Source organism: Eptesicus fuscus, chromosome 22, assembly GCF_027574615.1.
Source record: "Eptesicus fuscus isolate TK198812 chromosome 22, DD_ASM_mEF_20220401, whole genome shotgun sequence".
In the NCBI taxonomy this organism is placed as follows: Eukaryota; Metazoa; Chordata; class Mammalia; order Chiroptera; family Vespertilionidae; genus Eptesicus; species Eptesicus fuscus.
In genome coordinates this window covers 34919496-34937332 of record NC_072494.1, presented here as the reverse complement: position 1 = coordinate 34937332, position 17837 = coordinate 34919496, and the positions used below count along the sequence as shown (strand labels likewise).

The window sequence follows — 17837 nt, the reverse complement described above, 5'->3', positions numbered from 1 at the left end:
TTTTCTGGTGTTGACTGGTCCTTCTGAGCCAAACAGCTTGTCTCCATAAAGGGGGGATCCAAATGCTGGGTGCTCGGGCCCCCTCCTAGCCCGGCCAGAGCCTCCTTTCCATACTCCAGAGCACAGCTGGAATGCATTACCTTGCACCCCGGTAGAGGACCACTGCCAAAGCCTGCATCAGCAGCCCTGCTGCTTCTTAAAGGAACAGCCGTGGAGGTGGTTTTCTCTCCTTGACTCCTCCCTACTAGGTCTGGGTTACTTTAAAAATTTACTCTTCTGCCTAGGCCTTTCCTTTATGTGATGTAGCTGGTCAGTGGCTGAGTCAGGCAGGGCCAGGGCGAGTGCTAGATCTTGAAAAGGTTCCGAATTCCAGTCTAGCCTTTAAGTGGGTAGAAAATAGAAAGAGGAGAGGGTGGATCTTTCTTGGTCCCTACAGCCAGTCTATCCCCATCAGTGTGGGCTGTCTGTAGACTATAGAGGCAACAAGAGGGAGCTGCCTGGAAGTCTCTGAACTAGGGCCAAAGTTCGGGTGGCATTTTGACCGGAAGCTCTGAAATTGGCCAAGGCCCCACATTGACTGGTATTCTGGGGCACTCCGCTCATGAATTGATGCCAAGCACTCTCAGATGTATGAGGAGGAGGTGCTTGGCTCTACTCTTGGTGCCCCCGGGGGTTGGTGGGGCTCTGGATGCCTGACCGGTGACATCAGGCAGCCAGAGAGTTTTACTCTTGGCGCTAAGTTGGCCAGAAAGCTGGCCACCGAGCTTTCTTCATTGTGTCTGCTTATACGAGAGCCAGAGTGAAGTCAGCTCTCTTCAGATCTGAGAGCTGGCTCAGCCAGCCCCTCAGCTAGGGGAAGAGGTCAAGTTAGTTGGGAGTTTAAAAGCCAATGAAGGAAAAGGTCAAGTCCCAGCCCACTTCATTTGAAGAGAGGTTTTGTCTTTTCAAGCAAGAGAATGGTCTGTGGGCATGTGGATGTGCCCACTCATTGCTAAGGAAGAAAGGGCAGTTCTATCCAGATGTGTCTCTAGATGAGGGGCTAAGGAACACATGGTGGCAAGGTGACAGGAGCTGCCTCCATGTGGCTCATTCCTCCCAATCTGCCAGCCTGTTCCTAATCTGTCATCCTGAGGACTGTGGGTGACCTCACGCTCATGCCATGGCCATGCCATCATCAGGAGACATTGGCTTGACCGTTCCTTCACACATCGCTTGCTGGCGATGATCCTTGGGGGAAGGGTGGACTTCTCTCCCACACTTATGGTGAAGACCTGAGGTCTCTGAAAATGCCAGCTTCCACCAGATTTCATGCCCTCTGGGGCCCTCTACCATTGCCTGTGGACTTGTTCCTGGCTTTACACTTTCTCTAATTGAGTCAGAGCTCTCATGCCTGGCACAGACTTATAAACACATGCTGACTGCCAACAGCAAGTTAGCCTCCTGACCCACTTCTCTCCTGCTTTCACTCTGGTGTACAAAGGGGGAGGTGAAGGAGGAGCCAGAGAGGTGGCCACTTGGACCTCTAGCAGGAAATCCTCCCTGTGCCAAAGCATTGTGTGTCTGCAGCTGGAGCTGCCCAAGGCCATCTTCTATGGCCTAACTCTGGCTTCCATGGAGCCACAGACCCTGCGTAGATCGGCCTCTGCCAAGCACCAACCTAAAGATGGGCTCAAAGAGAGGCCTGGTCCTCCCAAATGGGTCCCACTCCTCATTCTCCTTTTGTTCTTTTTGGTCCTGGAAGAGATCCACACACTTTGGCTTTGGATTTTGGTTTAACATAGAAACTGTGAGCCTTACAGCTTGAATATGTGTAGTTTTATTAGCAGGAATGGGACTCCAGAACCGCCGAAAGTACAGTGTCCTCCTTCTGACCTGGTATCACTTGCTTCTGGCAGGCTTCCCAGCTCTGTGCCCAGCAGCCTGTCCAGAGTGAGCTGGTACAGAGATGCCAACAACTGCAGTCTCGCTTATCCACCCTGAAGATTGAGAACGAAGAGGTAAGTTTCCTGCTTAAGAGATCAGAGCCACCTTTTGAGGTTCCCTGTTGAACTTGTTGCTGCCTATCTGGGAGCAGTGGAAGGAGCACGCAGGGAATGTCCGGGCTGCTGCAAACATTTCCTAGCCAAATGTAGGCTTGGATTTTCCCCTCTGCTACATCCTGCCCTTGAACTCCAGGAAGTTGCTCTTGCATTGCCAAAGGTTGTGCTCTATTTTGAGCTTTTGCAAAATGCTTTCTTTCCCCCTCTACACATTTAATCAAAATGGCACTTGGCAGCTGAGTGAACAGTATTGTGTCTCTGAAACCACCCCCTCCTGCCTGGCTTTTTCCAGCATTTGCAAACAAACAGAGGCTTTTTTACTTTGATGCTTCAAACATCTCTGTCCTTTTAGAAAAGGGTGACTTTCTCCTGGGCCCACTGTATTTGCTTTCAACAACCAATTCAAAAGGACAGTATGAAAGATTATCAAGGTTCTTTTCTTTTGAGCTCACATAACTTCTTACCTGGCATCTTAGTAAGTCTTACTTTTCCCAGGAAGATTAGGAAGGACTGGGCATGGGTCACTTAGTTTGAAAATGGGGAAACAAGTTTGTTAATTTGTTGAAGGTCATGAAATAGAACCTGAGGCATTGCAGGACCATGCTCATCACACATTTTAACTATCTCTTTATATGATGGGGTATGTTTGAAATTTTATTCTTTTCTCCCTTAGCACCTCTATTATAGCCAAGAACTAATATTAAAATTTAAAAGTAAACATTAAATAAAAGAGCTGGGAGCTGGGTCAAGTATGTAGCATAAAGGTAGGAGTGGGGGTGTGGGGGAGGGGATGGTTTAGGTCCTCACTGGAGAGTGTAGCCCTTGATACCAGGGTCCATGTGGTGTTTATCACTCACTTCAGCACTGTCCCATGGGAGGAGGCAGAGTTGCACCCTCTAACAGCATCCTCCCTCCTTCCTCAGCCCACTCCTTTTCGCTTCTCCAAGCTTCCCCATCACCTTCCCCTCATGCATTGTTGACCCTTGTTGTGGCAGGTCAAAAAGACAATGGAGGCCACTCTGCAGACCATCCAGGACATTGTGACTGTCGAGGATTTTGACGTGTCTGACTGCTTCCAGTACAGCAACTCTATGGAGTCCGTCAAGTCCACAGTCTCAGAAACCTTCATGAGCAAGCCCAGCATTGCCAAGAGGAGAGCCAACCAGCAAGAGACAGAGCAGTTCTACTTCACGGTGAGGGAGCGTGCTGGCTTTTAAAGATGCACACACAGGAGATTTGGGATTTGTACTCTTTGTCAAGTGTCTGAAAGGCAGTCTTTGAATATCCTAGATTTAGATCTGGGCATATTCAGAGAACATCCCTACACTTGTTGTATGTGTCTAACAGGGACCCTCAAGAGAAAGGATGCACCCAGATACACTACCAAGATTTTTTTCCCCACCACTTAGTAGGCTTTTGTTTGAAAGTTTATTTTTCAGTCATAGGGGGTCATGAAAGGGGGCCTACATCTCTTGGTTCTTGGGAACTACATTCAAATATTCTGGCTGACACATCTTGGATTTAAAGTCTGTAGCCTCTTCTAGGTGGTGTGATGACCTTCTTTTATATTTTTTGTTGATGGGAAATTTTTTTTTTTTTCATAATTATTGCTAAAATTCAGAGGCTAGGCAGCTTTGTTGTTTTGCAGAGAATTCCAAAATATCGTATTTCTTGTTATGTATGTATCTCCCAATATCTTTTTAAACAGGTGGACCCAACTTTTTTTAAATAGTGTTAACAGCCCTTTGGAAAGTTGCTGGCTGGTCTTTGGTGCTGCTTTTCAATAATTAAGTTATTCTGAGTTTGCCAAGTAGGATTTATTGCCTGTACTAAAATTTATTTCCTAATCTGATGACCAAGAAAGGAGAAATTAAGCTTGCAGGTGTGAAATGAAATATAGCCAGTAAATATGCATACTGATTCTGAATGAGAGAAATGAACTTTTTTTCAGATAAGAAACAGTCTATATGCAGTAAATGGACTTTTTCCTACAACTAGAACAATTTTTTAAATTCTTCCTTGAACACTGCTTTTTCATCATTAAGAACACTAGTGATTTGCTATCTTTTTAAAAATGAAATTTGTTTTTTTACTTAGTCAAGCTCAGAAATCTTAGGTGTTTTTGTTTGTTTATTTTGTCCTAAAGAAGACTGTTGAAAGGGAGTGATTTAAGGGAGAATTATTCTTTTAAAATAACTTCTTTCTTGTTATACAAAGCGACAGATGCTTATCTAAAATTTAGAAGCAAAATGAAGAAAATAAAAATCATTCATAATCCCAATACCTAGAGATACTAGTGTTAGGATATATGCATACACATATCTAAGCATGCATTTATAATTTTATTATAAAAAATGGGATAGTGCTGTACATATTGTTTTGTAATCTACTTATTTTTACCAAAATTATTAACATTTTTTCTAAGTCACCTAATTATAACACTTTTGAGTGAAATACTCAAATCCATACATAGAAATAATGGATTGACATTTTGGCTCATTCATTAATTTTTGTAAAGTATTTAGCACACTGCCTGGTTTGTAGTTAGTGCTCAGTAAGCGCTGAAAATTTATTATCACCATCATCCTTATTTAGTTATCAGTCATTATTAAATTATTCATTCATCATTTATTGAGAATGCTGAGGGTATACATGAAGAAGGGGATGGTGGGATTAGGTATATGAAAGGTTAGCTTTCATTTTCACTTTATATATTTCTAAACAGGTATGACAGATTGATTTTTGTAATTAAAGAAGTATGTAAGTATAAATAAAGTTAAAAATGCATACATGCACACTGCACACATGCAAAAGTGGTGACCAGGAAGAATGGAGTTGGGGAAACATCACATACAAAGCGATTTTTGTGCTTGATCTTGAAGGATGCGTAAAGTAGGCGGTGAATCAAGAGGAAAGCAGCATGTGCAAAAGCATAAAAACATGCAAAAACCTGGGTTAGCTATTAAGAGAACTTCTTGACTATAATGAGGACTGTGTTGCCGCCCCAAGCTTCGTTATCTCAGGAGGTCGTTGGACACTCCAGAGGCTCTTAATAATAGGATTGTTTGGTGGGTCTGTCTGGACTGCTTAGATATAATAGTACTTAACTGACCCAATCATATTACACTAAAGAGGATTTCCTTTTTTTAATTATTAAATAAGAAATTTTGGACTTAAAAATCTGTATTTAAGACTGTCAGATTTCCTTTTTGGCTTTAAATGAATCTGTAACATTTTTATTCAAAATTGACTTTCAGTAGGAACAGGAATGACCATCTTCAAACGGGTGACCTCTCAAATCCTGCCCGCTCTTTCACCTCTGTCTGCATTGATGTTCTCTCACCCATTTCCTGTCTTTTGTGGCCATAGTGCTACTCATCAAAATTGTGTGCAAATTTCCTTGGCTAACAGGAACGTTTTTTTGTCCGAACTTGTCTAATAACAGATTTACAAGAGAGTTCATTACTTTTGTGACTGGTGCTCAGAATGTGTCAGTTAATTCATTTCATGATAAAAGCATGTTTTGGGGAGTGGTGAAATGGACGTTCTTGAAAAGGGGATATGCATGTTAAACAGGATGGCTGCCTGTGCTTGCCAAACAATACAAAGCCTACACAACTGCTCGTGGGTTTTTTTTAGTTTGTTGCCTCCACAAACATTGCACGTTTCTCCCTGTGCCCTTCACAAACAGCAGAATAGCGCATCCTATAAGCTCTCTTCCTTTGGAAAGTTGAGAAGAGGTTCCTTGTTGTGGCTTGGCCCCCTCGGTAGTGTGCCCAGGAACCCAGAGAGCTGCTAGGAAAGCTTTCATCAGATTGATCTGTTCAGATGACTTCAATTGGTAATTTGAAGCATTTGTTGGAGTCCCAGAAAAATTAGCATGGAATTTTAAAGCTTGAAGTGATTTTTAAATACCATCTAAACAAACCTTCTCGTTGAAAGAATTAAAAAATAAACCCAGAGAGGATGGGTAGCTTGTCTAAGGAACCTCAACAGGAACGTAAATGAGAACTCCTGTTCCTGTTGCCTGGTCGTGGGCCCAGGCTTTTTCTGTCCACCTGCTGAAGAAGCTGCTGTGAAGGAGAGGCTTAGAGACAGCTCAGCAGCTCCCTCCTCTTCTTTCCCTAAGTGAGGAGATGTGCCCTGCTCTCTTTGGCTTTGTCACTTGTCTTCTATAACACACAGTCCAGCGATGTCCACTTTTTTCCCCATCGCCTTTTTTCACTGTGATTGTTAAAAAATAGATTTTTTTAAAGATTTCAAAATAGCATACAGAAAAAACTCAAGCTTCTACCCCCCCTGACACCCCCCCATACCTTCCCTTCTGCCAAGTGATTAAAAGCAGTTTATTCTGTGTCCTTCCAGAGAGACCTTACGCATAGACTACCACTGACATATCCTTCAGTACAATAGAATTACTTTAGAAATGTAATAAAATAGAATAAATAGAAATATAAGAAGTATGCTACTTATACTGTTCTTTACTCCTTTTTTTTTTTTTTTACTTAATTTACTTCGGGCTTTATTTTTATATTAGTCCAAAAAAACCTGCCTCCTTTTTAAATTAATTAATTATACTGATTTTAGAAGGGGGTGGGGGGATGGAGAGAGTAGGGGAGAGAGGGAGAGAGACTTGTCATTCCACTTATTTATACGTTCATTCATTGTATGTGCCCTAACCAGGGATTGAGCCCACAACCTTGGCATATTGGGACAACGCTCTAATCAACTGAGTTACCCAGCCAGGGCCCAGACCTGCCTCCTTTTTTAATGGATGTGCAGAATTCCATTGTATGGGTGGATGTACCATCGCATATTTAACCAATTCCCTGCTAATAGACAGTAATGCTCACTGGTTAGCCAAAGACTGTCAAAGCCTGTAAGGCTGGCATTTATTCTAAGTACTTCCTGTATGGAGGTGGCAGTGGGAAGGGATTAAGGATTATAGCTGATAAAATAAACAAAACTAGACTACCTGAATTCTTAGGGACTGATTTGAGCAAGGTAATAGGAGAGGAGTTGGTGCCTTGGCCATGGCAGCGCTCTAGGTCTAGACGTGGACCTGGTGGTCCGAGATCTTTTTATATCTTGGTACTAGAGGCCCGATGCACAAAATTCATGCAAGAGTAGGCCTTCCTTCCGCCGTCTGCCAGCACCAGCTTCCCTCTGGCACCCAGGACCCAGGCTTCCCTCACAGCCCCGGCTTCGTCTGGAAGGACCTCCGGTCTAATTAGCATATTACGCTTTTATTATTATAGATTCTCCTGCAGGCATTCAGTAATGTGTGCTAAGCAGGTACAAATGAACGACTGCCCCTGCCCTGTCAACTAAAGGGGGAGATGTGCTCCCATGTAAAGACTTGCTGTTTTATTTATACAGTCTGACAGCTGTTTCCTGCTTTAAAAATTCACAGGGAGGAGGGAAAATGTGAGTGTGCCTGATGGTGGGGAAGCAGCCACTGTAGTGACATCTGTGTATCTCTGCACATGGGGCTGGTGGACATGGCTCACTCCTCCCACCTACCCCGCTCCTTGTAGCAGTGGGTACTTATGGTCTTGGCTCCATGTAGATTAAGGCAGAAAGCCATAAGGCCCATGAGTTTCATACCTCCATGGTAAGCATATTTAAAGGGCAGGGGTATTTAAAATTAAATTTGCAAAGCATTCTTGTGCCTCTTACTTTTTTTTTTTAAGACTAGAAATCTCTTTTTTATGTATTAGCACAAAGCAAAGAAGTGGAGGACATGACTGTTTTTAGGTTAATGAGCAGGTGATTCAAGTATAAGGAACGCTTTTGTGTACCTGCTAATAATCATAGTCATAGATCTTCACAGGTTCGTCTTCAACAACCTGTGAAAAGATATTATTATCTCCAGTTTTCAGATAGGGAAACTAAGACTCTGGGGATTAAGTGACTTGCTCAAGGTTAAAAGACTTAGTAAAAGGTAGGACTAGAATATTCCAACGCAGGCTTTTCCATTTTACTGCAATCAAAATGTTAGAGAGGGAGGGTTCAGAAGGAAAAAGAATACTAATACTTTTCAATAAATAAAACTCATTGTTGACAGTTGATAACCAATTAGAAATTTATTAAGCCTAGCCAGTGTGGCTCAGTGGTTGAGCATCGAACTATGAACAAGGAAGTCCCGTTTCGATTCCTGGTCAGAGCACATGCCTGTGTTTCTGGCTTCATCCCCAGTAGGGGGCATGCAGGAGGCAGCCAATCAATGATTCTCTCTCATCATGGATGTTTCTATCTCTTTCCCTTCCTCTCTGAAATCAATACAAATATATATTTTTAAAAAGGAAGTTATTAAGAAATAAGTTCAGATCATAAAAACAAAATGGAAGGTTTACAGTGGCAAAAAAACAAAACCACCCAATAGACTTATTGCCTCAATACTTTTTGAATAAATTCTCAGTTTTGATCACATTGAGTGTAAAACTAGGGGGAGGGTTGGCACTGGTTAGACTGTTCAGGAATTTGGTGACTTAGAATAGAAAACTGCCCTCTTTTCTCTCCTCCATTGAGGAAAACACCAGATCATCCCTTTGCTAATATTGATGATGTTTGTTGAGGGGAGCAGGGCATAGGGATTGACATGAAAAAAAATTAATTACCTAATATTTGGAACATGCTTTAAATAAGGAAAGTGACTGTATTGTCCAAGGAAGGGATTTTGCGATTCCACATAAATAGTTATTTTCCTGGCCCTGGTCTGCAGAAAGCATTGAAAAGCCACCTATTCCTCCCTTGCCTTCAGCTGTCTCGGTTCCTTTCTCACGTGTGTCTCATCAGCAGCGACTGAAGCTTTTAACTCAATTCTACCAGTAAAAGCCAGGTTATTCCTCCAGCTTCTCTCTCATACAGATGAGTGCTGGCTATGGGCAGGGCAGGGAAGTGATAAATAACATACCTGTGAACTCTAGGATGCTTTTATCTTCATATCTAGCTTACTGAGATGGAAAACGTCCAACGTTGTTCCCAGTCTTAGGGATGCAGGTCACACCTAGACACAGTTTCAGTCCTTCAGGATTTAATAGAACCCAAAAAAGGAATCCATCAAACCTCTTATCAGATTTTTATTTATTTTAACAGTTCACCAAGTGACAGCCAGAATTAACTAGTGAACTGTGAACATAAATGAAAAAGAAAAAGAAAAAAGATTTCCGGAATCACAAGTAAAAACCTGAGCGAGAGGAAGGAATTTGCATCCATCACCTTTCAGAGTTGTGGCTGAGCAGTCTGGTCTTTTTTAAGAGTTACAGTTTCCTGGTAAATTTTCCCTCATTAGGAAACCTTTGAGTCTCCTGGGATAACCTTCCAAAGAGGATGTGAGGATTCAGACGTTAGCAGAGGGTGTTTCCCTGCAGCTTTTTCACCTCTGGGCCCTGAAGTAGCTTCCAAACCTCACAATTAGGCATTGGTGGGGGGTTAGATATCACCCAGGGAAGACTGACAGCAGGTGAGCTGGCAGCTGGAGCAGATGGAAAGAGGAAGGTGACAAGGAAGCGTATTTTCATGCAGATGTTCTCATGCAAAAGCACAAAGGAACAGAGGAAGCCAGGTCCCCTGTAAAACAACAGAAATGATTGGATGTAGGATTTACTAGACTTAATTGAGAGAGTAGGGCACACTTGCAGGCTTCATTCATGACTGCTGTGGAAGGTTCTATCCAGAGGACAGTGAGCCTGTTCATTTACTTACTCATACCTCAAGCATTTATTGAGTGTCTACGATCTCCTGGGCACAGTACTATGTATCAGAGATGCCAAGAATAATGAATGTCATGGTCTCTGACCATAGGGAGGAGGCAGTCTAGAGAGAAAGACACAGGAGGAATAAACCCTCCAGGACAGGGCGGTGTGAGAAGTGCAGTCTTAGAGATTCGCAGAGGTTCCCACAGGAGCCTCTGGGTGAACATGGGAGGGCCAATGAGGGCCTCCCCCAGAGAGCAGGCTTTTTTCTTTTTCCTAAATTTTTTAAAATATATTTTTATTGATTTCTGAGAGGAAGGGAGAGGGAGAGAGAGAGAAACATCAATGATAAGAATCATTGATCAGCTGCCTCCTGCACGCCCTCTACTGGGGATCAAGCCCACAATCCAGGCATGTGTCCTGACCAGGAATCAAACCATTACCTCCTGGTTCATAGGTTGACACTCAACCAGTGAGCCATGCCAGCTGGGCCCAGGCTTTTTTCTTTGTTTTTACATGACAGAAAGAGGGAGAGAGAAAAGAAATACCCTCTTGGTTAAAAGTTCACACTGTACAGAAACATACAGAATAAACGTAGCTCACATTTTTTCACCTTTTCTTTCTGCCTTCATCCTATGTGGTAATAGACATAAAATCCAAGCCTTGATGTGCATTTATACTTTTTGCCTAGTACATTAAAAGAAAGACAGAACTATTATAATTTAAAATGTTTTATTCACTTAGCCCCTCAGATATCTCACATAGCACCAGGGAAACACTGCCATGTGGCTTCTGAGTTTAGACATGTGTAGATGGCCCCAGACTGGCAGATGAGCTGTTGCAGCAGTAGACACCAAGGCAAAGGAAGATCCCTTGAGCAGCTGAGTTAAGAGGCCAAAGGCCTGTGATCCAGGCCTGACAGTTCCACTGACTGCCTTGCAGCGATCAGCAATTTATTTGACACACTCTTACCCAAGATCATCCTTTCATCCTATACAATAAAAGCATAATATGCTTAAGTATTCGATCATCTGATTGGCCATTCAACCAATCAAAGTGTAATATGCTAATGATATGATAAAGCTACTCACCCGCTTGCTATGACGTGCACTGACCACCAGGAGACAGACAGTCGACTGGTCGACCAGTCGCTATGACATACACTGACCACCAGGGGGCAGACACTCTGACCGGTAGGTTAGCTTGCTGCTGGGGTCCAGCCTATTGGGACTGAGGAGACAGACCGGACATGCCCTGGAGCCCTCCCCTGGTCCCTCCCTGGCTGGCCAACCTCCCTCGTCCCTCCCCAGCCCCGATCATGCACCAGTGGGGTCCCTTGGCCTGACCTGCACCCTCTCGCAGTCTGGGACCCCTTGGGGGATGTCGGAGAGCCAGTTTCGGCCCAATCCCACAGGCCAGGCCGAGGGACCCCACTGGTGCATAAATTTGTGCACTGGGCCTCTAGTCTGTAAGAAAATATGGTAATGATGCCTTCCCTACCATGCTGTACAGAGTTATTGTGAGAGTTGAATGAGAGAATATGTGCTGAAGTGCTCTAAACACCCTTAATTTGCTGCATATATTCACATGTGTACAAAGAATTGATACTGTGCAGTGTTCTCCTTTTCCTGCTTGGTACCATAATGGGAGCACGTTACCATAATGGTTAAGTGCACACACTGTATTGTCAAACTACGTATGTTTGGATACTGGCTCTACCACTCACTAAACTGTTTGACCTTAAGCAATTTATTTAATCTCTCCAAATCTCAGTGCCCTCATTCATAAAATGGGGATAATGACATTAATAGCTCCTAGGGTTGTTTTGAAGATTTGATGAATTGTCCAGGGAAACCTAGTCTCTCACTGGGCATTCAAGGGTTGAGAGAGGTCACATCAGAAAATGCAGCACAGCAATAGTATTTTAACTGTGAGAGAAGATGGCATTGCATTCCCATAACCTTGTCTTCTGTTTGGAGCTGCCGACATGTGTATATGCAAGTGGGGCGTGGCAGTCCCTCTTGAAAGCTCAGAAATCCCAGGCTTTCCACAAAGACTCCATGCAGATGGAGGAGGAAGCTGATTAAGACAGGCTCAGACAAAGATGCTGTGCGTGCTGGGCTTGCAGCTGGGGTGGGGGCTGCGCCTGCCATTGGCATTGCTCCTGGTGTGATGGAATGCACCCTGCTGGGGGGAGGGGCAGGGCTGGATGTCAGTGAAGGTGACCAGTGGCAGATGTGTGTCCTCACACCAAGAAGACCAGGCTCAGTCAGTCCCTACACCCCCTGCTCCTCTTCAGTGGAACTGAAAGAGATGAATGAGAGGCTGTCGAAAACGGTTTCTTACACTGGCCAATGCAGAACTCCCATGAAAATCAGCAGCTGTCCAGATGATTGGGGCCGTAAAGTAATAAGCAATGAACCTGGTAGAAATTGGGTCAGAAACCAAGTGCTCTCTGCAAAGGGGATTGTATAGCTGCACATCTGTGATTTTTTTTTTTTTCCTTCAGGAGTCTGATTGCTCTTTCTCCTCCTCCTCCCCTACAGAAAATGAAGGAGTACCTGGAGGGCAGGAACCTCATTACCAAGCTGCAAGCCAAGCACGACCTTCTCCAGAAAACCCTGGGAGAAAGTGAGTGTGGGGGCGCTGCTGGAGGTTTGCATTGAGGGGAAGACCAAGCCCTGGACTGTATTGCTGAGCCTCCACCCTAAGCCAGCCCTGGTCTGGTTGTGTGAATGCACTTCTTTTTCTGGCCTGTGATGTGGAAGCACACTCCCCAGATGGCTGCTTGAATAATGGGAACAGGCCGGTGCTTAATGAAGCACTAATGTGCATCGTCTATTTGTTTAAATGGAGCGTGCCTGCTCTCTACTCAGTCCCCTTCCTGCGCCTCCTCTGCTGTGACCTGAGTAAAAGGCTGAGAAGTTACTTACTCTCCAGACACTTTGTGAAAACTCTCAGCTCCTCTGTGGCAGGACTGAGGCTGGAGCAAGAAGGGAGAGAGCTGGGAGATGAGCTGCCCGGCTGCTCCAAGGAGAAGAGAGGGGTTTCAAAGGCACAGTGATGGACAGACTGCTCTTTCTGTAGTGTCATAGTAGAGCATCAGTTTCCTTCTGCTTTGAGCAGCCCTGATGCTACATGGCAGCCCTCTCTCTGCCTGGGCCCAGCTGAGGCCAAGGTGCTGAATGGATGGTCTCGTCTCATAGTATGATTTTAACCAGACCCTGGGAAGTAGCAAGGCAGAGAATGGGACTGGCACTCTGGACTGTTTCTCCTCAGCTGTCAAACAGAAGGCGAAGGTTGAAAGAGAAGCTTCCCTGGGGTTCTTGGCACCCTGCCCAGGTCTCTCAGCATCCTATGATTAATGGGATTCCCAGGTTGGGGATGCCTCTGAATGCTGGCCCCTCCTCCTGCCCCACTAATCTCACTTAAAGATGGGAAATGGGAGCCTACGGGGCATTTGTGGTAACACCAGTGAAAGGCAAACCTGCACTGGCACAAAGTCCAACCTTGTAAAATAAAATCTGAGCACTCCTCAGAAAGTGCACAGCATTCATTGGCTCATTGGCCCCAGGAATCAGAGCTCTGCTTTTCTTACCAGAGCCTCCTACCCATCTTTTGCGCCCTGTCCTTCTCCTGCCCTGGACAATTCCCCCAGATGGTTCTTTTATCTCTCATGTCTTTGACATTGTGATTTTTTCGGGCATTTTCTTTTATGTGAAGAAAGCCTATTAGGTAACTTCTGTTCTCTTTCCTCCCCACCACCCAAGAGACTCATGCTGAACAGATTTGGGCTTTGAGATCCAAACTTTGCTGATAGAAAATCTTTACTCTTGGGTTATCAGATTGCTCCATGGGGAATCAGAGGAAAGAAAGCCCAGAACTATTCGGAGCAAGTTTATAACCATGATTTCTTTTTGCCAAGATAATTGAAGCATAGCCCTTAAGTGAGATGGGGAACAGGGCCTGGTGGGGATTGGGGGGGAGCCTGTGTGTGAGAGAGAATGGATTTGCGCATGCGCCAGATGTGCTGCTATGGAGGGGCGAAGGTTGGTGACCATTCATTAGTGCTGCAAATTGCCTTCATCTGAATATGACAAGTTCTAGCAGTAAGGAAAAAAACAGCTATAGATCTTCCTGTGTGCAAGTCGTCATGCCCCTGCCTTCTGTATGTATTTGTCACCATAACACAAGAGCCCCTTGTTCCTGCCACAGAGAGATAATTGATGTGTATGAATATTCCAGAGTGGAAATGGGCCAGATGTTGAAAATAATGGCTCAGAATAATATTTTTGCAGATGAAAGCTGAGCCTTTAGTAATGAGAGGCTGTTAGGGGTGGGGGAGGGTGTTTCTCAAGATGAGCTGAACTGTAATCAACAATTAGCAACCTTTAAAGGCAAGAAAAAGCCCTGCCCTCTCTCAGCCCTTGGCGTTGCCTTTCCAGGAGCACAGATGAGGAGTGTGGGAGCTTCTCCACACCGGGCCTGCTTGGGTTTTCCCTGGTTTATCTAATATGGGTCTAATACGGACCAGGCGTGGTTAACGGTGGACCTAAAGAGAGCAACATCAAGTGTATCATGGCCCATGCACACATGCATTGTATTTTTTTAAAATGTTATGAACATTGAGATTTTCAATCCCATGTTTTAAAACTGGCTGTGACCCATTAAACTTAATATTAGGATCCACTTCTGAATTGAGAAACCACAGTTTTATAACAATGTCAGTGTTGAATCTCATTTTTCTCTTGCCACCCCAGCCCAACCTAACAGGAGAATTTAGTATGAATTTAAAACTAGAACTTTTCATATCTTCACTGTCCCTTCCTCCTCACTCCTCAACACACACACACACACACACACACACACACAGTGTACACAGAAGAGAAGCTAAATTTCATCTACAGGAAGGTTCTCTAACGTGTGGCTGCCTTGCTATTGTTCCCCTAAATCCACCTCATTGGGAAGCAGAGTAGGCAAACCTAAAGTTTAGGGACACCTGCAGCCTTGGCCTGGGAACAAGTATCAGAAACAACCCTTGCCCAGAAAGGGGCTCTGGAAGCTCCTCTTCCCTTTTGCATTTGAAGGCTGGTCACGCTCTGATACTAATGAAGGTTCTCTGGGGAGACGGGCAGACATGGTGATTCCCAGAAGCAAGTCTCACTCTTTCACCCTCTGCTTCAACATGTGCTTTTTGCTTTTGTCTTTCCAACAGGTCAGAGGACAGATTGCAGTCTGGCCAGGTAGGTGTGACTTGGGACGATCTGGGAACAGACCTGGGAACAGGCCTGGGGTTAGGGAGATCCCAGCCTGATAAAGAGCCAAGGCTTCGATTTTCAAAGGCATCAGATGGCTTTGCAAAGGAGTGGCCCAGGGCAGAGGTTGCTTTTTCCCTTTGCCTTGCTGACACCACCTGGCCCCAAATGGAAGTGGGATCTGCTGGGACTTAGGAAAAAACCTAAGCAGAACTGAGGGATGGGGAGTTATCATTTGCTGAAATAATCCCAGAAGCCACTACATTGCAAGGAAAAGAAATGTTCCACTCTGGAGGGAGGATCCTGGTAACCTAACCTCAGCTGCTAGACTTAATCATGTGGGTTTTGGAAAGTCTCTGACCCTGAGAAGGAAGATCAGGAGATAGCATTTGAGAAAAGATGACAGCCCCTATTAGTGGCTGTTGTTGGATATTGAAATATTACATTGCGTAGTCTTGCCAAACAGCATTGGTAGAAATCCTGGCCTGGTGTACAAGTATGCAACCCTCCCAGTCTTTCTCCACCTTCCCCTTCCTTCCCCACCCCAGCCAAATATTTTCCCTCCCAGTGATGGAGCTGCTATGAGAAAACTCGTGAGCTGGCAGAGAGCAAGGCATTCATTCAGCCAACAGTTCTCAGATGCCTAAAAATGTGCTGATTTAACTGGAGAAAGAGCTTTAATGGCCGGACTCCTTAGAGACCCTGGGTTAGCCCATTATATCAACCACTTATATCTGCCAACACACACAATGATCATGAGGCCATTTACAATCATAGGCTCGTTATTTAGAAATAGCTTCATTTGGCTTTCATCGTTTTGTCATTGTGGATTACAATAAAGGTTCCATTAATCTTGATAACTGGAGGGAACCAGGATAATAGAATTCTGTGGAGTGTATCTTCATGGTGATATAGTCTTAGTATAAGTTGAATTCCCTTATGCTGTGTTATTTCACTGTGTGACTTTGGGCCGCTCTTTTGCTTCTCTGAACTCCAGTTTTCTCATCTATGAGACAAAGAGCATTGCACTAGATCTGAGGAGCTCTAGGGTTCCAGAGAGGTTCATGAGGGGCAGCCTGATGAAAGGGGCAGAGGGAGCCCAGTAGCTAGGTCCTGGCCCCTACCTTCAGTCAGACAAGGCAACACTGCTTCTATTCCTTGGAGCACTGTGCCTCTGAGATTCCTTTGGAGAAAGCCTTCTGAGGCTAAACACAGCTAGAGGATCCCCAAGGTTCCTTCCAATCTGGACACTCTACCCTCTAAATTTTTAAAGAAAAATTGCTCTCTCTCTTTTGCCAAAGTATTTCCAAGAGAGAAATCTGTAGCCTCCTTTGGTGTTTGCTAGTGTTTCCTTGCAGGGAGATCTTACTGTCAACCCCAAATATTTTTTTACTGCAAATTGAATCAATTCCCTTCTATTCTGATTTTGAATGGTGACAGACATTAAAAGCAGAAACTCTGTACGTTTGTGAAAAGAGCTTTAATGGGTTTTATTTGGAAAGTAACTTATCAAGTCTTTTAGCCAATTCTGGGTCTTAGCAGAATAATGTGACTTGTTTCATTAACCACCGAACAGACTGTTTTTAACCCCATTTTCTTTTTCCTCCCTTTTGCTGGATTGGTCCTCTCTGATCCTATGGGGTCAACCACAGGCGCAGCTCAACCGTGAGGAAGCAGGTAAGAGCCCAGCAAGAGCCAGGCTGGTCTGGTGTGAAAATGATAATCTCCCATTGACATCTATGGAATTCCGCTGTAGGCAAGACAGGCACTTATCTGACTTCATGTCTGTGTTTGGAATGTACCATGTAGTCATAGCATCTATATATATAAAAGCCAAGCAACCAGAATTACCAGTTGCTATGATGCGCAGTGTGGCAGCCAATCGGGGAGCCCCTATTGACCCCCCCACTCAACCTCCCGTGGCCCCTCCCCCCGGCCGGCCCTGCCCCCGATTGCCCCCTCCCCCCATCAGTCGGGTGGGGCCAACCAGCCAACCACTGTGGCCCCTCCCCTTGGTCGGCCCAGCCCCAATGGCCCTGATCGGGGTGGGCCGGCCGGACCCCACCCCAGGCACAAATTCATGCACTGGGCCTCTAGTGTTTAATATTATGGCTACTTCATTGATTTAGTTTGTTTAGCTAGAGTGGCCATGATCTTTCTGATTTGTTCATCTTACATAGTGACGTTTGATTTGACTGTAGCAGATTGTGCCAGAACTGCCCTGGTGTCAGTCCTTCCGAAGGCCAGGAGAAAGGCCTCACACTTCATACATCTGTACCAATAGGGCAGAAGCTCCCAGCAGCCAATCACCCACGCCAGGCACTCTTGCTTTATGTTTGCAGATACTTGTTTCTAGTGGTGTGGTCATCCTAGGTATATTTCTAAGACATCCTAAAAATGCAAAGATAAGTCTGACCTAGGATTGATAGGCAGGCAATTTTGTGCATGATCTTCAGTGTTGGATTAAAATCCGACACTGGGCAGCTAGCTCTCATTACCTATATTTAGGGGAGATCTTAGAAAGCCGTGGATGGATAATCTACATCAACGGATAATATAATCTAAACAGCATTTGGGCTTGTTTAAAAAATTAATTGAATTGTGTTTTGCAGTAGCAAATTTGACTTCCTAATTTGTTCTTCATGGCAAATACTGAAATTATTTTGTATCTCCTAAGCTCATACCAGCTATGTAGTAGGCAGTTAGCAGGGAGGAGGTGAGAAGAGCTTAGAAATGTCTTTGTATAGACTCAGGGGAAAGCTGATCCAGGCTTTAAAAAATCTTTTTAGGTAAATCACAGTGACTGTTGCCACAGGGAGATAATCGAATATAGAGGCCACCTCGTT

At 44.5% G+C, this 17837-nt stretch overlaps 1 protein-coding gene across 13 annotated transcripts in view; it reads left to right on the top strand.

Moving 5' to 3' along the window:
* SRGAP2 (SLIT-ROBO Rho GTPase activating protein 2) overlaps nt 1-17837 on the top strand; it is a 242140-nt gene that overhangs the window by 189620 nt on the left and 34683 nt on the right. For 11 of the 13 annotated variants that reach the window (XM_028129255.2, XM_028129253.2, XM_008154184.3 and 8 more), the window contains exons 9-13: nt 1896-1997; nt 3035-3232; nt 12283-12367; nt 14952-14979; nt 16644-16668. In XM_028129255.2, the coding sequence (XP_027985056.1) occupies nt 1896-1997; nt 3035-3232; nt 12283-12367; nt 14952-14979; nt 16644-16668 (438 nt within the window). Of the gene's footprint in view, nt 1-1895; nt 1998-3034; nt 3257-12282; nt 12368-14951; nt 14980-16643; nt 16669-17837 lie in introns of those variants that run through there. The other 2 variants (XM_028129261.2, XM_028129262.2) reach the window with 1 other exon arrangement.